This window comes from Haematobia irritans, chromosome 5 (genome assembly GCF_050003625.1).
Source record: "Haematobia irritans isolate KBUSLIRL chromosome 5, ASM5000362v1, whole genome shotgun sequence".
In the NCBI taxonomy this organism is placed as follows: domain Eukaryota; kingdom Metazoa; phylum Arthropoda; class Insecta; order Diptera; family Muscidae; genus Haematobia; species Haematobia irritans.
This window is the reverse complement of record NC_134401.1, coordinates 143,391,215-143,417,247: the sequence shown is the minus strand read 5'-3', so window position 1 is coordinate 143,417,247 and position 26,033 is coordinate 143,391,215. Positions and strand designations below refer to the sequence as shown.

At 28.5% G+C, this 26,033-nt stretch overlaps 1 protein-coding gene across 1 annotated transcript in view; it reads left to right on the top strand.

The window, feature by feature from the left end:
- robo1 (roundabout guidance receptor 1) overlaps positions 1-26,033 on the top strand; it is a 291,324-nt gene that overhangs the window by 216,142 nt on the left and 49,149 nt on the right. The window contains 2 exon segments of the mRNA XM_075308740.1: positions 5,694-5,775; positions 10,486-10,656. Of these exon segments, the coding sequence (XP_075164855.1) occupies positions 5,694-5,775; positions 10,486-10,656 (253 nt within the window).

Below are 26,033 nucleotides of genomic sequence, written 5' to 3'. Positions count from 1 at the left end.
TGGAAGTATATGAGTGCGGAAACAAACGCTAGCTAAAACGGATACAATTTAGTACAGTACAAGCGGTACAAAGTCAAATTCAGTTGGAGACAAGTTGGTGTGTAGGTTTAGAAGTGGGAATATAAACGCGTGTGAAAACAATTTCGCAAGGAGACCCACAAATTCGGAAGCGTGAATCCGAGATTGTCAAATGCTTGTACAAATTTACATTGTTATCCATTAAATTCATTCAAAAAGAGGCTTGCGTACGCCTCTTTTTGAATGAATACATAAGTGACAACGGGGTGCGTACGGGAAGCCTGACTCGTGTGATGTACATCTTGAAGTATGCATGCAAGGCATCTCAACAGCTATATGATTAAGTGCTGCCATTACGCTTTGGAGTTGTGGAAGCAAGCCGATAAAATGAACGAATGCGCATCCCAGCGAATGTGGAAGCATGTATGGCAAGCGATTTCAAAGCCAAGTTAGTGTAATGCCTATTGTATGAAAAAAAAACTTAAAAAATGTACAGTCCTGCAGCAACATTTTTATATGAAGCTTCCGGAACCAAAGGCATGCGGATGCCTCCTCGATAGCAAGCATGTGCGGAAGATGTCGTATCAGAATTCACAGGCAGTTTACGTGTTACAAAGAGACCAACCATGGGCGAGGTCGTGCATAGCTTACCGCGAGTTACAAATCGACCGAAAGCGTAGTTGCTCCGACCTCCAGTTACATGGAGGATTGCGTACACGAATGCACGCTGCTGCGGAAGCTACCATATATAGTAGCAAACGTGTGCGGATTCGTGCTGCCGCAAAGGCAATAAAGTTAGAAGTTAGGTGAGGGCAGGTACCTCTGTGTTCAGCTCGCCATTGCAAATTCAAGAGATCGCAAAATTAATTTAGTACGAATGGAAGGGATTGCGGATACTTGTGCAAGAAATAGAAACAAATTGACGTAACATAAAAAAGACCTATGCACACGCTATCATAATCACATAGTCCTTCACTCAACCAACACTATCTCATCTATTTTACCAGACTCCCAAAAGGCAAAAATCTTTGTGAAAGTCGACAAATTTAAAATCCTCCCAAAAACTCAACGGATGGAATTCGTTGACCAAATGTTTTGTTGCAACGCGCTATTTAGGCCAAACAAGCGACTGACAGACTGACTGGACAATGCCTTCATGAACATGATGAGGGTATTGTGTTCTAATGCTCTATGACCATTTAGCTTTAGCATTCAAAGTCAACATCCTGTACAATAGGCCGTTGTATCAAGAGCAGAGCCCACAATCTCTTAGCTAAAGTGAGACTAGGCTAAAAGCGCGCATTTTGCAATTTCCCAAACAAAAAAAAAGCCTCAAAGCTAATGCGATTGTTGCATTTATCCCGCCATACATCCAAGTGCAACAAACAACCCAGAAACATAAAATTAAGCCTGCCACGCCAAAAAAGACAAAAACTCCCAAAATGTAATCTCGCATTCGTGTTGTGGACATATCTGCACTTTCAGCCACATGAAATGAGATGAAAGCCAACAAAAGTAGACCTAACACTACTGCCAGCATTATCCAAGGCAGCAATGAGGCAGGCCACTGTCCATGTGCTTTGTTTAAAGTCCAAGGTACATTATTGAGGATACGATGGGCTAAATGGTCAGTCTGTTACAGAGAAAAAATCTATGCAGACACCATCCAACTATCAAAAAGACAATGGACCGTAAGCCAAAATCCAAAGGCTATTCCTTGTTGATAATATTGGTGTACTGTGCTGCATAAACCAGCCAGCTGGTGGATAGTCATTGTTGTCGATATTGGCTTTATTACTTGGAATATTTTCTAGGTTTTAGTTCTGTTTTTGTTGTTGCTAGTCTCTCCTCGATAATCCTAAAGGCCTAAAATACATAGCAATGCATTATTTTGGTATTGTGATCCAGTATAGATCAAAAAATTTGTTCTTGATAGATTTTGAAATAGGAAAACAAGAGATGAGAATACAATCAAAATATAGCAACTTTGTAGTTTATAGAAAATATAGAAGATTTTCTGTCTATAGAAAATTTTCTCAAAATTTTCTTTTAATAGAAATTTTACTTTTTTTTTCAAAATATTCTGTCTATAGAAAAAATTCTGTACAGAAAAATTCCTTAAAATTTCCTGTCTATAGAAAAATTTTCTGTAGATATATTTTTTTTTTTCAATTTTGTGTCTATAGAAAATTTTCCTATACAATTTTCTAAAAAAAAAATCTGTCTATAGAAAATTTTCTTACACCATTCTGTCTAGAGAAAAATTTTCCTAAAATTTTCTGTCTACAGAACATTTTTGAGACAAATTTCTGTCCGAAAATATTCTGCCCATAGAAAATTTTCCGTCTAGATAATATTTTCGGTCTAAAAAAATGTATGTCTATAGAGAATTTTCTCAAAATTTTTGTGTATAGAAAATGTTCTCAATTTTTTATTTGTCTTTACAAAATTTTCTTACAATGTTCTGTATATAATTTTCTCAAAATTTAAAAAAAATATCTAAAAAATGTTCTCAATTTTTTTTGTTTCTATAGAAAGTGATCTCAAAATTTACAGTCTAAAGAAAATTTGCTTTGAATTTTTTGTCTCTAGAAAATTTTCTTAACTTTTTTATCTATAGTAAGTTTTCTCAAAATTTTCTGTCTAGAAAATTTTCTTAGATTTTCCAATTTTCTCGAAATTTTTTTTCTTTCATGATATGGTTTTTCTTGCTATAGAAAATGTTCTATCTATAAAACACTTTCTAAAAATATTCTGTAGAAAATTTTCTCAAAATAGAAAATTGTTTTCTATCCAAAAAAAAAAATTTTCTCAAAATTTTCTGTTTACAGAAAGTTTTTGATGCAAATTTCTTTGAAAAATTTTCTGTCCATAGAATTTTTTTTTGTCTATAAAAAATTTCCTGCCTATAGAAAATTTTCTCAAAAAAAAATTTTTTTCTATAGATATTTTTTTTTCAACATTTTTTGCCTATAGAAAATGTTCTAAAAGTTTTTTGTCTACAGAAAATTTTCTTAAAATATTCTGTAGATAATGTTTTCACCATTTTCTGTCAATAAAAAATTTTCCCAAAATATACTATCTATAGACAATGTTCTCAAAATTTACTGTCTATAGAAAATTTTCTCAAAATTTTTTATCTATAGTAAATTTTCTGTCTATAGTAAATTTTCTTAAAAGTTTTTTTTTTTTTTTTTTTTTTTTTAGAAAATGTTGCCATTTCTCAAAATATTCTGGCTATAGAATATAAATTTTGATATTCAACAATTTTATTCATATGACAACTTAGTCAAAATTTTCAAAAATTATCTAAAAATTGTCTATTGAAAAATTACTCAAATTTTTTCTTCGAAAGTTTCAGTTCTAAAATTTAATCTATAATAGAAAATTTTCCTATAAAATTATTTATAATAAATAATTTTTCTCAAAATTTTTGATGCAAATTTCTTTGAAGAATTTTCTGTCCATAGTAAAATTTCCGTCCATAGAATATGGAATATAAAAAGTTTATGTCTATAAGAAATTTCCTGCCTATAGAAAATTTTTTAAAAAAAAATTTTTTTTTACACTCAAAAAAAAGTGAACTCTCTATTTCACTAAAGCCAATTTAACTTTATTTTAGTTCATGGAATTATTATGTTTGGAGAAAGTTTCATTTACTCTAATAATTTTTTGCGTACGTTAGTTAGTTGAACTAAAAAACGGGAAAAAATTATCCTCAAATTAAGCAAAATGATTTACTAAATTCACGCTTCCCACAAAATAGTTCATTATTTCTTTAAATTTGTAAATTTTACCAAAAATGCGTCCATCATGAACTTCGTATATCACTAAAGACATTCTTGCATTTTTTAACTCCAAGTTTTTCCTTCAAACTACAAAATTTTCTTTGACAATTGAAAAAAATTAATTATGCCTAATAAATTTTCTTGCATTTGTCGAAAAATATTTACTTATTTTTGTGATATCGGCGACATGTCAGCGTTTGTAATACTGTTTAGTTAAAATTTTCTAAAAATATTCAAAATTTTCTAAAATTAACCAAAAATTATCTTCCTGGTGGGTTCACTGTTTTTTCAGTGTATATAGATATTTTTTTCATCATTTGTTGCCTATACAAAATGTTCTAAAAGTTTTTTGTCTACAGAAAATTTTCTTAAAATATTCTGTATATAATGTTTCCACCATTTTCTGTCAATAAAAAATTTACTGTCTATAGAAAATTTTCTCAAAATTTTTTATCTATAGAAAATTTTCTGAAATGTTCTGTCTATAGTAAATTTTCTTAAAAGTTTCTTTTTATAGAAAATTTTGCCAAAAAAAATCTATAGACAATTTTCTCAAAAAATTCTGTCTATAGAAAATTTTCTCAAAATATTCTGGCTATAGACAATTCTCTGTCTATAGAAACATTTCTCATAATTTTTTCTCTATAGAAAATTTTCTGTCGATTGCAAATGGTGTCAAAATTTTATGTTTATTGAAAATCTCAAAATTTTCTGTCTACAGAATATTTTCTCAAAATTTTCTGTCTACAGAATATTTTCTCAAAATCTCCTGTTTGTAGAAAAATTTCAGAAAATTTTCAGTCTTTCGAAAAATTTCTCCAAATTTCCTCTCTTATAGAAAAAAAATCGCCTGTCTATAGAAATAAATTTTCTGTCTATATACATTTTTTCTTAATTTTCCTTAGAATTTTCTTAATAATTTGAGAATTTCTAAAAAGCGGCACAAATAGTGTCACATGTCCAAAAAAAAAAAAAAAAAAAAAAAGAACTAAAAAGGAACACAAATTAAAAAAGGGCACAAACAGTTCCCTTGACAGACAATTTTCGCAAAATTTTCTGTCCATAGAAATTTAACTATACATAATTTTCTCAAAATATTCTGTCTATAGAAAAAATTCTCTACAGAAAAATTCCTCAAAATTTTCTGTTGATAATTTTCTCAAAATTTTCTGTCTACAGAATATTTTCTCAAAATTTTCTGTCTGTAGAAAAATTTCAGAAAATTTTCAGTCTATTGAAAAATTTCTCCAAATTTTCTCTCTCTATAGAAAAAAAATCGTCTGTCTATAGAAATAAATTTTCTGTCTATATACAATTTTTCTTAATTTTCCTTAGAATTTTCTTAATAATTTGAGAATTTCTAAAAAGTGGCATAAATAGTGTCACATGTCCCAAAAAAAAGGAACAAAATTAAAAAAGGGCACAAAAAGTTCCCTTGACAGAAAATTTTGCGAAATTTAACTATACATTATTTTCTCAAAATATACTGCCTATAGAAAAAAATTGTCTACAGAAAAAATCCTCAAAATTTGCTGTTGATAATTTTTTCAAAATTTTGTGTGTATAGAAAATTTTCCCATACCATTTTCTAAAAAAATTCTGTCTATAGAAAATATTCTGTCTAAAGGAAAATTTTCTCAAAAGTGTCTGTCTAAAGAAAAATTTTGAGCAAATTTCTGTCCAAAAATTTTCCGTCTATAGAATATTTTCTGTCAAAAAAAAAAGGATGGCTATAGAGAATTTTCTCAAAAAAAAGTGGCTGATTTTTCTATTTGGTTGCCTTTGGACTTATCAGTATTTGTGCACATATTTTTCTATTTTTTTCTAATACCTAAAGAATTTTTTAATAGTATTTAATTTATTCATTCTTCCTTCTTTTGCTTGCAGTTATACCGTTGAATATTTTAGCTCTGATTTACAAACTGGTTGGGTTATAGCTGCACACCGGGTTCCAGACCAGCAAATAACGGTAAGTTTAAAAATTAGTATTTAAAAATGAAAAATATAAAATAATATGCATGTCTTCTTAAGAGAAGAGTTTATCGATTTTAAAATTTCTTCTGATTCGATCTAAAACCAATTTTCACACTGACATATATTCATATGCAGTTTAAATATATCACCCGTAGTATAAAAAAAATTATTAAAACATAAAAAAATGGTGCTACCTTTAGTTATCTCTAACTATACCATTAATATAGTTACTATATTTCATAAATTTATTTGCCATATACAATATTAAAACTTTTATCATATTTTGTGTCATCACATAAATTTCAATTAAATTCGCTCAGTATTATTGGAATTTAATAAACAAAACTTTTTTGTTCGTTATCGAAATCGCATTTTAAAAAATTTCCATATATTGTCGACCATTTATTGCCAAACTTTTCTATGTGTTTCTGGACACAATATAAATAAATAAAATTTCCCAAAAAAAAACTTTTTTCCTCGTTATGGTATTCAAACAATAGCCTAGCTGGCGGGATAATCGCGACACATGTGAACAACTTTATGCAATTAAAAACTGAAGCGAAAACAAGATAACAACATATACAATATATTAGGGTGATCCTTAATGATGATGTCAAGAGAAAAATTGCGAAAACTATTAGAATTCAATCTTTATAGCACTTTTTTACCATAGTATTTTATTCCAAATTCTGTGAACATTTTTTTTATTTAATGGAATATTTCTATCCATCGAAAACTTTGATATTCAACAATTTTATTCATATGAATATTTAGTCAAAATTTTCAAAAATTATCTAAAAATTGCCTATTGAAAAATTCCTCAAATTTTTTCTTCGAAAGTTTCTGTTCTAAAATTTTATCTATAATAGAAAATTTTCCTATAAAATTATTTATTATAAATAATTTTCTCATAATTTTCTGTCTACAGAAAATTTTCCCATAATTTTCCGTCTATAGAAAATTTTCTTATAATTTATTGCCTATAGAAAATTTTCCTATAATTTTCTGTCTATGAAAAGTTTTCTAATAATTTTCAGTCTATAAAAAATTTTCTCAAAATTTTCTGTGCGTATAAAATTTTCCCATAATTTTCTCAAATATTTTCTTCGAAAGTTTCTGTTCTAAAATTTTATCTATAATAGAAAATTTTCCTATAAAATTGTTTATAATAAATAATTTTCTCATAATTTTTTGTCTATAGAAAATTTTCCCATAATTTTCTGTCTATAGAAATTTTTCCTATAATTTATTGCTTATAGAAATTTTTCCTATAATTTTAAATTTTCTTAAAATTTTCTGTGCGTAGAAAATTAATAATTTTCAGTCTATAAAAAATTTTCTCAAAATTTTCTGTGCGTAGAAAATTTTCCCATAATTTTCTGTCTATAGAAAAGTTTCCTATAATTTTATGACAATAGAAAATTTTCCTAAAAATTTCTTATAATATTCTGCCTATAGAAAATTTTGAATAATTTTCTGTCTATAGAAAAGTTTCCTATAATTTTATGGTTATAGAAAATTTTCCTATAGTTTTCTGCTTATAGAAAATGTTCTCATATTTCCGGCTTATAGAAAAATTTCTCATAATTTTCTCTCTATTAAAAAATGTTCCATAATATTCTGTCTACAGAAAATTTTCCTTTAATTTTCAGTCTATAGAAAACATTTCAACATCTTATGTCTATAGATAATTTTTTAAATTTCTATATAGAAAAACTTCTCAAAATTTTTGTCTATAGAAAATTTTTTCTAAATTTATAATAACATAATATTTATAAATAATATTATAATTTTTGAACTTACAATAAAATAAATTGTTGTTAAAGAAAATTTTTTGTTGATATAACAAATTTGGTTGCTAATGTGACAAAATGTTACTAACATCGTAATTGTATTTACAAATTACGTTGTTAGCTCAACATAATTTTAATTGACAAGAAAATTCATTGATTTTTTTTGCGTATATAGAATATTTTCTCACAATTTTATTGCTATAGCCAATTTTGTTTTTTTTTTTTTTTTTTTGAAATTTTTAGTTTATAGAAAATGTTCTCAAAAATTTGCTGCTGTTTATAGATAATTTCCTCAAGTTTATTATATACACATTTTTATAAGAAAATTTTTCCAAAAAAATTTTCTGTCTTTTGGAAGTTTTGTTGAAATTTTAGTTTATAGGAAATTTTCTGAAAATTTTCTGTATAAAAAAATTTTTTTTTTCAAATTTTTAATTTCCTAAAATTGTCTGTTTATAGAACATTTTCTGTCTTTAGACATTTTTGTCCAAATTTTTTCAAAAACATATATAAAAGTTAAAGAAAACTTTAAGCCTATTTTTTCCATATAAATTTATTCGATAAACTGTCAATAAATTGGGCATCTGTGTATAGATAATTTTCCCAAAATTTTCTGTCTATAAACAATTTTCTGTCTATATTGAATTTTCTCTCTATAAACAATTTTCTCAATTTTTTTCTTTGGACATTTTATCAAAATTTTCTTAACCTTTTCAAGGCATAGAAAATTTTTATTTTCGTGGAAATTTTCTGCCTTTCTTTAGAAGGCAGAATTTGCATTTCTTTAAATTTCATTGTATAATAATAATAAAATTTGCAAATTTCAATAATAAAATTTCCTTTAAATTTTCTATCTATCGAGAATTTTCTTAAAATTTTCTGTTTAGAAAAAGTGCTTTAAATTTTCCGTCGAAAAAACTTTCTTTCTATTGTCTGTCTATAAAATTTTCTCTCATATCAATTTTTATCAAAATTTTCTGTTATTAGAAAATTACCTCAAAATCTAACGTATGTATGTAGAAAATTGTTCTTAAATATTCTTTAAATGTTCTGTCTATTTAAAATTTTCTATCTATGGAGAATTTTCTTAAAATGCTCCGTTAAGAAATTTTTCTTTAAATTTTGGTTTTACAATTTTTTAAAATATTTTTTTTTTTTAATTTTCTGTCTATATATTTCTTTATATTTTCTACATATAGTAAAACTACTTTAAATGGATATCTATAGAACATTTTCTGCCAATAGAATTTAAATATGCTTTAAGTTTTCTGTTTATAGAAAATTTGCTGTCTTTTGGAAGTTTTGTTGAAATTTTGGTTTATAGGAAATTTTCTGAAAATTTTCTGTATAAAAAAAAAAAATTAAAATTTTTAATTTCCTAAAATTGTCTGTTTATAGAACATTTTCTGTCTTTAGACATTTTTGTCCAAATTTTCTCAAAAACATATATATATATATATATATATATATATATATATATATAAGTTAAAGAAAACTTTAAGCCTATTTTTTCCATACAAATTTTTTCGATAAACTGTCAATAAATTGGGCATCTGTGTATAGATAATTTTCCCAAAATTTTCTGTCAATAAACAATTTTCTGTCTATATTGAATTTTCTCTCTATAAACAATTTTCTCAAATTTTTTTTCTTTGGAGATTTTATCAAAATTTTCTTAACATTTTCGGGGCATAGAAAATGTTTATTCTCGTGGAAATTTTCTGCCTTTCTTTAGAAGGCAGAATTTGCATTTCTTTAAATTTCATTATAGAGAAAATCGTCTTTAAATCTATATAAAATTCTTTATATATTCTGTCAATAAATAAAATTTCGTTTAAATTTTCTATATATAGAGAATTTTCTTTAAATTTTCTGTTTACAAAAAGTTATTTAAATTTTCCGTCGAAAAAACTTTCTTTCTATTGCCTGTCTATACAATTTTCTCTCACACAATTTTCTCTCTCCACAAAATCTAACGTATGTATGTAGAAAATTGTTCTTAAATATTCTTTAAATTTTCTGTCTATTTAAAATTTTCTATCTATGGAGAATTTTCTTAAAATGTTCCGTTGAGAAATTTTTCTCTAAATTTTGGTTTTACAATTTTTTAAGTATATTTTTTTTTTAATTTTCTGTCTATATATTTCTTTATATTTTCTACATATAATAAAACTACTTTAAATGGATATCTATAGAATATTTATTGCTGCTGTTTATAGATACTTTCCTCAAGTTTTTTATAGACACATTTTTATAAGAAAATTTTTCCAAAAAATTTTTCTGTCTTTTGGAAGTTTTGTTGAAATTTTAGTTTATAGGAAATTTTCTGATAATTTTCTGTCAATATTCTTTAAATTTTCTTTCTTGCTTTACACTTTCTTTCTACAAATTTTGTTTCTATCTATAGAAATTTTTGTGAAAAATTTCTTTAAATTGTCTGTCTATAGGAATTCTTCATATAAAATTTCATTAAAATTATCGATAAATAGAAATTGTTTACAAAAACTTACGTATATAGAAAATGTTTCTTAAATATTCTTAAAAGTTTCTATCTATTGAAATTTTTCTTTAAATTTTCTATCTAGACAATTTGCTCTAAATCTTCTGTCAAAATCATACGTCAATGGAAGATTTAATATTTTTAGAATATTCTCTAAATATTCTGTCTACAGAAATTTTTCATCTATGTAACACCTTTCTTCTATATAACTGCATTTTTCTTCCCACGAAACACTCTTATATCCTTTCATTTGATACTCATGTTTCATTTGATACTTTATGTTTTAAGGCTTTCATTACACTTTTGTTTTTTTTTTTTTTTGCATTAAATTTCATCCATGTTGCTACACGTGGTGTACATTCATTGTTCAAATAATTTTTTTCTATCACTTTGTTTGTTTGTCTCCTTACAGATTTCTGGCTTAAAACCTGCAACGGCTTATGTGTTTTTGGTACGTGCTGAAAATTCTCATGGATTATCGGTACCATCGGGTTTGTCAAATGTGATAAAAACACTGGGTACAGAATCCGGCACGGTGCCGCCAAGTGAGATATCTGAAGCTCGTGTGGTATTAAGTGGCAAGGTAAGTCATTGTCATCGACACTCTTCTTTAGCAATTTGTGAGTGAATGGTGTTTGAATTGGTTTGGAGAGATATTTGTAATCGTGAATCATCGTTTTCAGGATTACTTTGTAATTTCAAGCTGTCAAAAGTTTTCACGTTGGCGAATATTCAAAGCAAAAAAAATTTGTAGGAATGACACCTTGATGTGGTTGTTATAAAAGATTGTGACCACTTGTTTTTGGTGGTTTAGGAAATATCAAGCGTGGTGACATGTGCACAAAATTGCCCACTGAAGCCTTTGCAATGTTCGAACAATGTTTGAACAATGTTCGGTTTTTGATTCCACTCGAATTGAGAAGTGAGATTTTTCAGGGGGATTATGACGTTTCTGAAGCCTTGACAAAGTTTGTATTTTTTGTTGTAAATAAAAGTAGAATCTATAGAAATTATTAACAACCAATTTGCTAAATTATTCGTGGATGTCAATTTCGCAGATGTTTCCCTGCAATTGCCTTCTTAAATCATATGTTTTCTCTCTCTCTCTCTCTCTCTCTCTCTTAAAATTAATGGCCATGTGTTGTATAAGTATTGCCATTACTCATACGTTACACAGGTCACCCAATTAAAATTAATCATACATCAAGGTGGTCCCTTTCATAAGAAATGAAGCATCATTTTCCTTAAAATACAAAACTGTGTCACGTTTATGAAACAATAATTTCACCACTTAATATAAAATACAGCCTCAGAATTGCAAATTATTTCATAAAAACTCGTCATGTGTGAAGACTGATTGAAGTGCACTTGCAGCACATTACGATTGTTTCTTTTGCATATTGATATAACTGAAAAGGCTAGCAATTTTTTTTTTGTTTGCCAAAGAGAAGAGTGTATTTCTTGGATTGGTTTCCATATCTACCTTCTGGTAGTGTTTTCCATTTTGACATGCCATGGTCCGTTGTTGTCACAGCATCACCTGTGTCAATATCGAGTACAGAAAAACAAAAAATAAAATTGGCCCAAAATGTATGGTAGAATGAATTTATTCGCATTCATTCATGAATGTCCACAGAGTGGGAGGAGGAGGACGACCAAACTCTAGTATGCAATACTAGAGATTTTACTTGCTATTTGCACTACATATTGTATGGTTATAACAGCAGCGAATCACCAATTGACCCAAATTTTAAATCTCATTCTCAGCCCATAAAAACGCATACAGCATATATGGCAAAAACAAAAATTGAATTTATGTTTCTGCAACTGCCACCCTAGTTCGACGGTAGAAATTGGAGGCAACTTAAGTGAAAGAAAATTAAAGTGATTTATATCCATGAAGAAGAAGGAAGGAAAGGGTTAATAATGTTTGCCACTGGTGGCTAAGCCACCAGCTGTAAGAACTTTTGCTTCTCTTCATGTGCTTGCTGTTTAGAATTTATGACCATTTTCAAAGAAATATTTCAAAATTTCGTTATGTATTGTTCCTTTGCAATAAGAAAAAGAGTTGCAAGTTGCCAACAAATGGTAGCAATTAAAACATTGCCTGTGCAACAGTGGAAAATTGAAATTATAATTGGAAATATGAACAACTAAATGTAGACATACATACATATCTCATACCAACAAAACGAAACGTTAAAAAGAAAGTTACATGAAAACTTTAGCAACAACTAAAGGAGAAAAAAAAAACTGTTGAAAAAGTACAGATGGAAAAATGCATGTAAATATTTTCTTCCGTTTTTCTATTATTATTCTAACTAGACAAGAAATCTATTGCTCTGGTAATAAATGGCAACTAATTGTTTAGGTTATTTTACAACCATAGAGAGAATAGAAAGTTGTCAAAAGAATGTTTTTAATTGGAAATGCCATTTCTATCCAAATTGTTTTGGAATTGGCATAACAATGTCATCCTTTTGTGTAGTTGTTAATTAAAATGATATAGAATCAAAGTGACGGAACTTTCGTTATAAATTTGATATTTGAATTTGATATTGCTAAGAAATCGAAAAACTGTAAAAAACGTTTTCTACTGAATCATGTACAAAGAGAATTTTTAATAATTGAAAGAAACGAAAATGGGTTTAGGGTCCATTTTATTATATTTCATTTAAATCATGTCAGACTAATTCAATTTATTATACCCTCCACCACAGAATGGGGGTATATTCACTTTATCTTTCCGTTTGTAACACACCGAAATATTGTTCTAAGACCCCATAAAGTATATATATTCTAGGTCGTGTTGAAATTCTGAGTCGATCCAAAAATGTCCATCCGTCCGTCTGTTGAAATCAAGCTAACTTCCGAACGAAATAAGCTATTGACTTGAAACTTGGCACAAGTAGTTGTTATTGATGTAGGTAGGATGGTATTGCAAATGGGCCATATTGGACCACTTTTACGTATAGCCCCCGTATAAACCGACGCTCAGATTTGGCTTGCGGATCCTCTTAGAGAAGCAAAATTCATCCGATCCAGTTAAAATTTGGTATATTACGCTAGAATACCAACATGCCAAAATTGTTATATATAGCCGATCCCCAATCAGACAAAAATTGGTCCATATCGCCAAAAATAATCTACCAACATTTTATTTCTACAGAAACTTTTGTCAAAATTTTATTTCTATAAAAAATTTTGTCAAAATTTTATTTCTATAAAAATTTTTGTTAAAATTTTATTTCTATAGAAAATTTTTGTCAAAATTTTATTTCTATAGAAAATTTTATCAAAATTTTATTTCTATAGAAAATTTTGTCAAAATTTTATTTCTATAGAAAATTTTGTCAAAATTTTATTTCTACGGAAACTTTTGTCAAAATTTTATTTCTATAGAAAATTTTGTCAAAATTTTATTTCTTTAGAAAATTTTATCAAAATTTTATTTCTATAGAAAATTTTTCAAAATTTTATTTCTATAAAAAATTTTGTCAACATTTTATTTATACAGAAAAAATTGTCAAAATGTTATTTCTATAAAAATTTTTGTTAAAATGTTATTTCTATAGAAAATTTTGTCAACATTTTATTTCTATGGAAAATTTTGTCAAAATTTTATTTCTATAAAAATTTTGTCAAAATTTAATTTCTATAGAAAATTTTGTCAAAATTTTATTTCTATAGAAAATTTTGTCAAAATTTTTCTATAAAAATTTCTATAAAATTTTTGTCAAAATTTAATTTCTATAAAAAATTTTGTCAAAATTTAATTTCTATAGAAAATTTTGTAAAAATTTTATTTCTACAGAAAATTTTGTCAACATTTTATTTCTATAGAAAATTTTGTCAAAATTTTATATCTACAGAAAATTTTGTCAAAATTTTATTTCTATAGAAAATTTTGCCAAAATTTTATTTCTATAGAAAATTTTGTCAAAATTTTATTTCTATAGAAAAAATTTTCAAATATAGAAAATTTTGTCAAAATTTTATTTCTGTAGTAAATTTTTCAATATTTTGTTTCTATGCAAAATTTTGTTTCTATGCAAAGTTTTGTCAAAATTTTATTTCTATACAAAATTTTGTCAACATTTTATTTATATAGAAAATTTTGTCAAAATTTTATTTCTATGAAAATTTTGCTAATATTTTATTTCAATGGAAAATTTTGTCAAAATTATATTTCTATAGAAAATTTTGTCAAAATTTTATTTCTATAGAAAATTTTGTCAAAATTTTATTTCTATAGAAAATTTTGTCGAACTGAACTATATACGGCCTTCTTTTGTTTAATATATACTAGAGGTGTGCGCGTGAGTGAAATTTCACTCACACTCACGCACATTCACGAATTCAAATATTTATTCACGCACGCTCACGCACGATAAGTGTCGTAGCCACTCCCAGTCACGCACATTCACGAAATGAAAATCAGTAATCACGCACGCTCACGCACGAAGTACTTTTACAGACAGATTTACGACAATTCACGTGACTCACGACAAATTCACGAGACTCATGACATTTTCCCATCGGGAATGAGCAAGGGTAATAAAATTCATAAATAAAATATAGTTCGACAACTAAATCAATTTCAGTTAACATACGAGTAAGAATTAAATCTTGATTTTTTTTTTCGTGAGCGTGATTTGGCAGAAATTTTATTCACGCACATTCACGAACCGATTTTATTACTCACGCACACTCACGCACGACATATTTGTTTTAGTCCCATTCACGCACATTCACGAGAGTTGCTTCAGATTTTATTCACGACTCACGTGATTCACGCGTGAATCACGCGTGTCACGATAATTTCGTGTCACGCGCACACCTCTAATATATACCCCGTATGGACTAACTTACAATTTACAATCTATCAGAGTGCGTAGTGCAATTTTGGCATTCTGTTTGTATCATTGCTGGCGGTATCTCACGAATAAATGATTCAATGTTTTCTTCTAATGCGTCAATGTGAGCCAACGTGGTGGAATGGTTAGTATGCCCGCCTTGCATACACAGGGCCGTGGATTAAAACCCAGTTTCTACCAAACACCAAAAAGTTTCTCAGCGGTGGATTATACCACTTCAGTAATGTGGGCGACATTTCTGAGTGTTTCAAAGCTTTCCAAGTGGTTTCACTGAAATGTGGAACGCCGTTCGGACTTGGCTATTAAAAGAAGGTCCCTTGTTATTGAGCTTAAAATAGAATAGGGCAGCACTCCAGTGGTGAAGAGGGAAGTTCACCACTGTGTAGTCTAAGTGAGCCTGAAATATAGGGCTGCCAATATAACTAACCTAAATAAAATGGGTTTGTCTGTATAGACATGATTTCTAACATAGCCACAAGAGTCTGGTCCACACATGATCATAAGTTGTCTGCTTGAACATATATGCTCCACAGTTATTTCCCCCATTACTTATTATTTTCATATCAATTGTATTGTATAAGCTTTAATCATTTTAATATGAATGTCATATATGGTGTATGAGTAATTTAAATTATAGCTGTACATGTAGCGTATAAGCAATATAAATTAATATCACTCATACATACCTAGGGTCATACTATGGTAAATATAATAAATATGTCATATCATTGCTTACGTTACGTTAAAAACAAAAGTTGATTGCCTATGTAATGTTTGATGTTATGGTAAAAATTACTAAAAAATTATAAATAGCTTGCAAAAATTGAGATAAGTTGTTAACACAATTACTTTCTACAATTCAAAATTTCAACCATCAGCTTTTTTGGGTTTGCAAAATTCAAAAAAATGTGTGCGTTACTCCTCCTTCTTGCTTTACTCACATCTTAGCTTATTCGATTTGCTTATAATTTTCCTAAGGGTATTTTCTGTATGAAACACTGTAAACATCAGGTTCTTATTGCCATTGACGCAGTAACCTTTTGCCGACATTTAGAAGGTGTTGTTATGCACATTACACTTTCATATTGCTCGATTTATAAAATTATTCACACAATAAATTCTCTTGATTCCTTTTTTTCTTTTCGTCTTTCTTTCTTTACACTTATGGCGTTGGCTTTCTTTCGTTGGCATATATTTTTTCCTTGATATCCTTTAAAACCAAGACCCATGATGCTTTCGCCCATATTTGTTATATTTCGAATATTTTTCGCAAGGAATTTGTGTGGGGATGAATAAAAAAAATATACATCCCTAGGTTTGGTATTTTCAAATTCCTTAAATGTAACCCAGAAAAATATGAATAATGTGGTTGTTCGTTAGGATGTGTGTGGATTTCTTGTTTTGTGTTTTTTTTTTTTCACATATAAGAAATGACTCCTAAGCATAAATAAGAGGGTAGATTTTTACGATGATTTGATTCCTCTTTTTGTATATCTTACAAACTATGGCCAAAAGTAGAGCGGAATTGTGTTGTTCTCCTCCGTAAAAATATTACACAAAAATAGGCATCTTCTTGGGATTTCCTTGCAAAGACATCCTTTCGCCTCACCACAGAAATCATCATAAGATTTTGTGTAGAATTGTAGTTAAAGGAAAGTTATTTGGCTAAAACATAAATAAGCAGCATGTGTATTATATTCTCAACATAAATCTTCATATGCAAAGAAAATGTGTCATATGCAAGGGGGACATTTTGTTTTTTGCTTATTTGTGAAGAACATATATCCCCATATCATTTTCCTGGAATTCCTAAGAGGCTTAAACGGGAAGGATATAAGAAATGTAATCAGTGGTAAGAGTTTTGAAATACAGTTTTCATAAATATTTGTGTTATACATTGGTAAAGTAAATATTTAGTTTTTTTTTGTTGGCTTATAACGTACATAGGAAACATGACCCGTATTCTCAGGGAAGGACAATTTTGCGATTTTAATTATTATTATTATTTTTTTTTTTTGCATTTTAAAGTTGAAGCCAAGCATAATATTAAAGCTACTAAAATAAACTAAACGTTTGGAAGGAAAACGAATTGCTCAACTCTCACTAGAATAAGAAGCATCGCTCACCACCGGGAGCCACCGTAGTGCAATGGTTAGCATGCCCGCCTTGCATACACAAGGTCGTGGGTTCGATTCCTGCTTCGACCGAACACCACAAAAGTTTTCCAGCGGTGAATTATCCTGCCTCAGTAATGCTGGTGTCATTTCTGAGGGCTTCAAAGCTTCTCTATGTGGTTTCACTGCAATGTGGAACGCCGTTCGGACTCGGCTATAAAAAAAAGGTCCCTTGTCATTGAGCTTAACATGGAATCGGGCAGCACTCAGTGATAAGAGAGAAGTTCACCAATGTGGTATCACAATGGACTGAATAGTCTAAGTGAGCCTGATACATCGGGCTGCCACCTAACCTAACCTAACCTATCGCTCAGTAGGGCTAGGTTAGATATACCCAACAAAAAACTGGAAGTTCTTCATAAGTAATAACATTTAAAGTACATCCAAAAATGCTTTTTGGATATGAAATAAAAGTCAAACAATTTTTTTTTGTAGTATTTTGCAATTTTTTTAAATGAAATCCGAAATACCGAAATCAATGTAGTGGACACCTGAAAGATATCTTCCGCCCTATGACATTTTTTTTTGCTGGGCATTGGCATCCCGTTCCATTGTTAACTGAATGGCAGGGGACATCCTTTTCATAGTCTAGTCCACAGTTCACATTACGGTGAAACTACTTAGAGAAGTTTTGAAATACTCAGAAATGTCACCAATATTACGCAAAAGGAGATAATCCACCGCTGGAAAAAAATTTGTGGTAAGTCGAATCAAGGATGCATGTCTGCCACCATGGTGGCTTGGCAATCAAAAGGGCTTTACAAAATTTGTTTGGATCCCAAATTTGTGATTGTGATCGTCTCAAATTAAGTGTGTGTGGAATTGTTCTAGAGGAGAGATTCTCCTGTTTCATTCTTTTCATTGTTTCACAAACTATTCTTATGATTTTTCATTTCAATCAAGGAATTTCAAAGAAATATGTAAAGTGGCTCATATGCAAAAAGTGTTGGATGTAAGCTTAAATTTTAGAATCAGTTTAGATTAGTCCGAATTGGCTACCTGTGGTACGAATTATGACCTTCAAACGGACGACAAAGCCATCTCTCGCTTCACGAAGGTGGTTCTGCGGTATTCTGGCCCATTCCCTGTGAAACGTCATCTTCACGGACGAAAAAGACTATTTTTCGTATGTTTGGGTGTAAAAATTATATGTTTGGCACTCAAAATTTTTAACGCAATATTTTTAAGTGCACGCATATAATGTTCATAAACTAGCATAACATGTTTGGGACATAAAATGTTTGCAAATATAATATGCTTAGATGCAAACATATATTAATTTGGAAAAAGCCTATAAACATGTATGTGTTTAGAAAGAGAGACCTAGAGAGTATACTGCAAGTAAAATAATGGAAGTAACCAATTGGCGCCTTAAAAAGTTCATTAAAATTTTTTTCTACCAGTGTACGCCTAAGGTGAAACATAATATGTTTGTACAATACAAACAATATTTTGTTTGGACCAATTCTGAAAATATATATGCTTGAAGAAAAATGGGTTTGGGGTATATGTTACAGAAGCGATTTTTTTTTTTTTGAGGGTGTTGAAATGACCGAAACCTCGGTAAATTTTAGTGCCAGTACTGCAACAAAATAAATCACTATAATTTTTTATTGATCAACAGCAAAACTGTTAGAAATTAAATCAAATTTCAAAATCATTTTAGATTAGTTCCAATTGTCTACCTTTGGTAGCCATCACACGCTGCGGTATTTTAGCCCATTCCCGGCGAAGCGCCGTCTTAATATATTCAAACCATCGATATTTCTTTAGTGGCAACCTTAATCTTCAAAACACCCCAGGCTCATAAATCCAATGGATTGAGATCCGGAAATTTTGTCTTTTTTTGTCTTTAAGACTTTTTGCGGATAATATTCGCCATGTATTTTAATCTCAATCTTATTTCTATAGAAATAAAATTTTGACAAAATTTTCTATAAAAATAAAATTTTGACAAAATTTTCTATAAAAATAAAATTTTTACAAAATTTTGTATAGAAATAAAATTTTTACAAAATTTTTTAGAGAAATAAAATTTTTACAAAACTTTGTATAGAAATAAAATGTTGACAAAATTTTCTATAGAAATAAAATGTTGACAAAATGTTCTATAGAAATAAAATTTTGACAAAATTTTCTATAGAAATAAAAATTTTGACAGAATTTTCTATAGAACTAAAATTTTGACAAAATTTTCTATAGAAATAAAATTTTGACAAAATTTTCTATAGAAATAAAATTTTGACAAATGTTTTTATAGAAGTAAAATTTTGACAAATTTTTCTATAGAAATAAAATTTTGACAGAATTTTCTATAGAAATAAAATTTTGACAAAATTTTCTATAGAAATAAAATTTTGACAAAATTTTCTATAGAAATAAGCAAAAAAAAAAATAATAAAAGTTTTAACAAAATTTTCTATAGAAATAAAATTTTGACAAAATTTTCTATAGAAAATTTTGAGATAGTTGTCCACAGAAATAAAATTTTGACAACATTTTCTACAAAAATAAAATTTTGACAAAATTTTCTAGAAATAAAATTTTGACAAATTTTTCTATAGAAATAAAATTTTAATAAAATTTTCTGTAGAAATAAAATTTTGACCGAATTTTCTATAGAAATAAAATTTTGACAAAATTTTCTATAGAAATAAAATTTTGAGAAAATTTTCTATAGAAATAAAATTTTGACAAAATTTTCTATAGAAATAAAATTTTGACAAATTTTTCTACAGAAATAAAATTTGGCAAAATTTTCTATAGAAATAAAATTTTGACAAAATTTTCTATAGAAATAAAATTTTAACAAAATTTTCTATTTAAATTTTCTATAGAAATAAAATTTTTACAAAATTTTCTATAAAAATAAAATTTTTACAAAATTTCCTATAGAAATAAAATTTTGTCAAAATTTTCTATAGAAATAAAATTTTGACAAAATTTTCTATAGAAAATTTTGAGATAGTTGTCCACAGAAATAAAATTTTGACAACATTTTCTACAAAAATAAAATTTTGACAAAATTTTCTAGAAATAAAATTTTGACAAATTTTTCTATAGAAATAAAATTTTAATAAAATTTTCTGTAGAAATAAAATTTTGACCGAATTTTCTATAGAAATAAAATTTTGACAAAATTTTCTATAGAAATAAAATTTTGAGAAAATTTTCTATAGAAATAAAATTTTGACAAATTTTTCTACAGAAATAAAATTTGGCAAAATTTTCTATAGAAATAAAATTTTGACAAAATTTTCTATTTAAATTTTCTATAGAAATAAAATTTTTACAAAATTTTCTATAAAAATAAAATTTTTACAAAATTTCCTATAGAAATAAAATTTTGACAAAATTTTCTATAGAAATAAAACTTTGACAAAATTTTCTATAGAAATAAAATGTTGATAAAATTTCCTATAGAAATAAAATTTTGACAAAAGTTTCTATAGAAATAAAATTTTGACAAAATTTTCTATAGAAATAAAATTTTGACAAAATTTGCTATAGACATAAAATTTTGACAAAATTTTCTATAGAAATAAAATTTTTGAAAAAAAAATTCTATAGAAATAAAATTTTGACAAAATTTTCTATAGAAATAAAATTTTGACAAAATTTTTCTATAGAAATAAAATGTTGACAGAATTTTCTATAGAAATGAAATTTTGACAAAATGTTTCTATAGAAATAAAATTTTGACAAAATTTTCTATAGAAATAAAATTTTGACAAAATTTTCTATAGAAATAAAATTTTGACAAAATTTGTTATAGAAATAAAGTTTTGACAAAATTTTCTATAGAAATAAAATTTTGAGAACATTTTTTATAGAAATAAATTTTGACAAAATTTTTTATAGAAATAAAATTTTGAGAAAATTTTCTATATAAATGAAAATTTGCAAAATAAGATTTTTTGTTTGGTAATTTTTTTGTTAAAATTTTCTCTAAATTGTGGTTATTTTTGGATCGAGTGGCAACCGTGGTTTCCAGCCAAATATAAAGCAGTCACACTATTGCACTTGAATTGAATTGAATACATATCAGTCACCTTGTATTGCGCTCCCAAGGATTTCAACTAGCTACGCTAAAGCCATGGGAAGTTTAGATATAATCACAGACCGATATTTTGGGCGCACTTCAGGCCATTGAGAGATACCACAGTGGTGAACTTCACTGAGTGCTGCTTGATTCTATGAGTAGTTCGATGACAAGGAAACTCCTTTTTATAACCAAACCAACGTTTAATATGCGATCAGAACACATGAAAAACTATCACCAGAATTTTTTCATGAATTTGAAATTATGTCCAATCAAAACAAAATTCAATCGCACAAATTATTTGTGCCAATTAATTTTTTACTTAGAACAATCAATTAAAAATGAATGTTGTAATGAATTTAGAAAAATGATGATAATTTTCATGGTCTTGGTGAAGCAATGAATCTTATTGATTTTACTGAATCATTTTCGGTGGCATAATTTTAGTGAGTTACTATAGTTTTCTAGAATTTTTTAGATTTAGATTTTGTTTTCAAAATTTTTTTTAGATATTTGTGCATTTTTATAATTTAGGATTATTACATTAAAATATCATTAATTTTACAAATTCAAAATTTATTTAAATATTGTATCAGACGCTAACATTAGCAAACATATAGTATACGTATAACATTAATTCTTATTTAATATTAAGGATTTTTGAAAACATCCAATTGGATTTGTCTTAAGACATCCTCTTGCTATTACTGTACATTTCGTTTAAAGAAAAATAATGATATATCTCAATGATTTACTATTGTACACATTGGCGTATAAGTGTTATTTGTTTTGTTGCCACCATAACGTATGATTAATATTAATAACATACATAAAATAAATGATTAATCGCATACGCACCAGTAAAGCCAGTAATGGAAGAATATCCAAATAATGTGTATTAGGTTCAAGGTTCAAGGCAACCCAAAAATAATGTAAAATCCATTACATTGTCTTTTGCATATTCAAATATTAACCATTATGACTACATGGTACTCTAAGGCGTATGATTTATAATAATATTTCGTGGGTATGTATGTGTGTGTGTGCTTTTATAAATGTATTTGGTGTTGTTCTTAATGTATTTCTTAAGACATTTTCTAAGAAATTATTATTCATATATCCACTATACTTAAATATTTTACCCAGCTATGCCTACAATGTAATATCTCCTTTGAGTTACTTAAGATAGAAAGAGATGCCCCCTTTTTATTTTGGAAATAAATAATCTTTAAATGCTTGACGTAATTTAGGGCGTGAACCGTAAAAAAAGGTCATTTCATAAATCCCTGGTAATGAAAATTATTGCTTTCGTAGCTGTATATACATACAAGTGGAATGGAGAGGTAATTTCTTATTGTCTTACATGCCACATATGATTCAGCTCCCCTAAAACGATGAGCATGAACATTACGATAGCCAAAAAAATCCAGAACAATTTGCCTGAAGCTGTTCGTAAGATAAATTGAAACAAATTTCACTTTTTCCTTCTTTTAACCCCATGGTAAAAAAAATGTTGGCTTCTTCTCGAAAAACTGGGCAAAAAAAAAAAAAAAAAATAAGAAAAGGAAAAGTATGAATTTGCCATCATCAAATCGATAAATTGATAACCTTCAAAGACATTTTCCCCAAAATGATTCACATTTCTTACAAGAGTAGCTTGGATTTCCAAATTTTTTTCTTGTATAGGCATTTAAAAGAACGGCATGCATAGATATATTTTCACCTCCCCTTCTTTTCCTGCTTCTTCAATAAATTTAAATAACTTTTCGATATAATATTGTAGGTGGAGAATATAATCTTGGAAAAGAACTTACCACGAACACAATTTGTATTTGCCCAAAAAAAAAAAAAAAAGGACTAGGGAGTCATCTCGAAGAATCCTTTGGGCGATACATAAATATATATTAAGCTATAGACAATAGAAACATTACCCCACCTATATAGAAGATAATATATGGTTATAGTAAAATACGGCTATAAGATGAGAGAGAACTGAAAAAAGCTTTAGGCCCAAAACATAAGCAATTTTTTCGATGGTACAATAACACTACGATATTTTCTTCTATAATCAATGTCGTCTGAGATTTGCAAGAGGGATAAATTGTTGGGATTTTAGGGGTGTTGAACCTTCGTAAGTGGTTATATCAATCATTTTTAATGTACTATTCAAATCTATATGTCCATAATATTCAATCAATTCAATAAATTAAATTCATTAATAATTTGAAACAAAAAAAAAATAGTTGTAATTAAATCGTCATAGTCAACCGATTCACGCTTGTTTTTTTTTTTTTATTTACTCATTTACACTACAATAATTTCAAAAATTATTTTAAAGAAATATCCCTTTAACTTTAATAGTTTCGCTCTTCATGATTATTACCCATGGTAGACGTGTCTGTATCTTTTTTAATTTCCCATCCTCATGAATCCCCTTGCTTTTATTTTTTACCACTTCCGTTACACTATACACAATTATAAAACGCTTTTTTTTTGGAATATAAAGTAAAAGTATTCTCAACAGACTGTCTGGTCATGATGAAAATAACTAACAGGACAGCTTACAAGTTATATAAACACAAAAATAAAGTCCAAAAAAATACCAAAAGAAGTTTCATAAACCTCTCGTTCTCTGAGGGACAAATTGCAAATGGGGAGGGCAAGGAGCAAAGTAATGGTTAAAATCAGGAGATATAAAAAACGGAATATAAAAAAAAACACTTCAATTGTTGAGCCGAGAAGAAAATAATAACGAGATGTCTGAACGTCAACAACAATCCCTGACGTAAAAAAAAAACAAAACAAAAGGGGGTAAGGACAAGTGCACCAGAAACGCAATCCTGTCAGAATGGAGTACAACAACACTTTACAGAACATAAACAGGACCCTTGACTTGCATTACAAGGATTTCATTCTTTATGACTTTCAAACATGATTTTTTTTTCGTTCAGTGAATTTTGAAGAGCTTCTTTTGGGGGTTTCAAGCAACAGACAAACAGACGGGGATGCAAAAAAAAAAAAAAGATCTGCATTATTTAAAACGGTTCCCTGTGATATGGAAAAATGCGACTATATAATAAATTTAATAAAGACAAAAATCTTTATTAAAAAAAGTATTACAACTTTAATTGAATTTGTTTTTATGTAAAATGTTATAAAAAAAGATCACAAAGCAAATACCTTGGATTTTTTTTTTAAACAACTTAAATTGTCTTCTTCCACCTCGCTGAGTAAACAGGAACGTAAAAGAAAGAGAAAATCTTCTTTAAAAAATCATTCTACGTTGTGATTTCCTTTTTTTCTGGAGCAAAATAATTCCCTTTCTCTAAGATCAATAGTTTCAAAAGACAAGTAGCAAAATTCTTTTGGAAACGAAAATTCAAGACGACAGACCTTTACATAGAAAGACCCACGAAGACGTTAGCTAGACAATTCAATTTCACCAAACATCCCCACAATATGGACAGATAGTCTTTCGCTACCCAGTAGACAAATCAAAAGCATACCAAACATCCAAGTAACAATCTTCAAACAGGACAACACAAACAATTTCCAAGCGTTAATAAGAAAAAAACATTTTGAAACTGTCTTTGAATGTCCGCCCTGGTGTCTAGAAGAAAATCTTTTTTTTTTGTTTTTTTTGGAAAGCAAAATTGAAATTTATTCTTCTCGAATATGTTGTGTTGATGTGAGCTGCATCCCAGCAAAACTTTAGACTAAGGGAAAAATTAGAAGGACTTTTCGAAGCATGGCGGAAGTGCTTTACTGTTGTAAAGTTAATATGCCGGGTTCGATTCCACGCTGTGGGATGTTCATCAACCGTTTGTGTGTGAACAACCAAGAGGCCTTATAAAGGGTGGTTAAAATTTCAAGGGCCGATGTTGATTTTGAATAAAACACAAACTATTTAGGAAATTATTGTAATTTTATTTTATTATGATATATTGGTATTACTCAATTATGTATGGAACAAAATATCGGCCAAATGGGCGACGCGACCTCGGTGGCACACCTTCATCCGATGGTCCAAATTTTAGATGACGCTGAGGCATAATGGATGTTCTATGCCGTTAATATGCCGAATTATCTCATCTTTTAGCTCTTGAATTGTTGCTGGCTTATCGACGTACACCTTTTCTTTCAAATAACCCCAAAGAAAAAAGTCCAACGGTGTCAAATCACATGATCTTGGTGGCCGATTGACATGGCCATTACGTGAGATAACACGGCCATTGAATTTGTTGCGCATAAGAGCCATTGTTTTGTTAGCTGTGTGGCAAGTGGCACCGCCCACATATAGTACACATCCATATCTTCCAATTCGGGCCATAAAAAGTTCGTTATCATCTCACGATAGCGGACACCATTCACAGTAACTGCCTGACCGGCCTCATGTTGGAAAAAATACGGCCCGATGATGCCGCCAGCCCATAAACCACACCAAACAGTCACTCTTTGTGGGTGCATTGGTTTTTCGACAATCACTCTTGGATTCTCATTCGGCCAAATGCGGCAATTCTGTTTATTGACGAATCCACTGAGGTGAAAATGTGCCTCATCACTGAAGATGATTTTCTTCGAAAATTGATCATCCACTGTTGCCATTTCTTGGAACCATTCTGCCCATTTACGACGTCCATGGTTCAAATTGAGTAAATCTTAAATAGAGAAATGTCAAATAAAATTCGAAAAAAAAACTTGGCGTTTAGGTGTGGTTCACATTCAACATCGGCCCTTACAATTTAATCACCCTTTATATAGCCCACCCCACCCAACGCCTCTATTGAAGAATAGTTGCTAAACTCTACTAATATCCATTTCCTTTAATAAATGACCAGGTACTGTTATTTATCGTAAACAATGATCA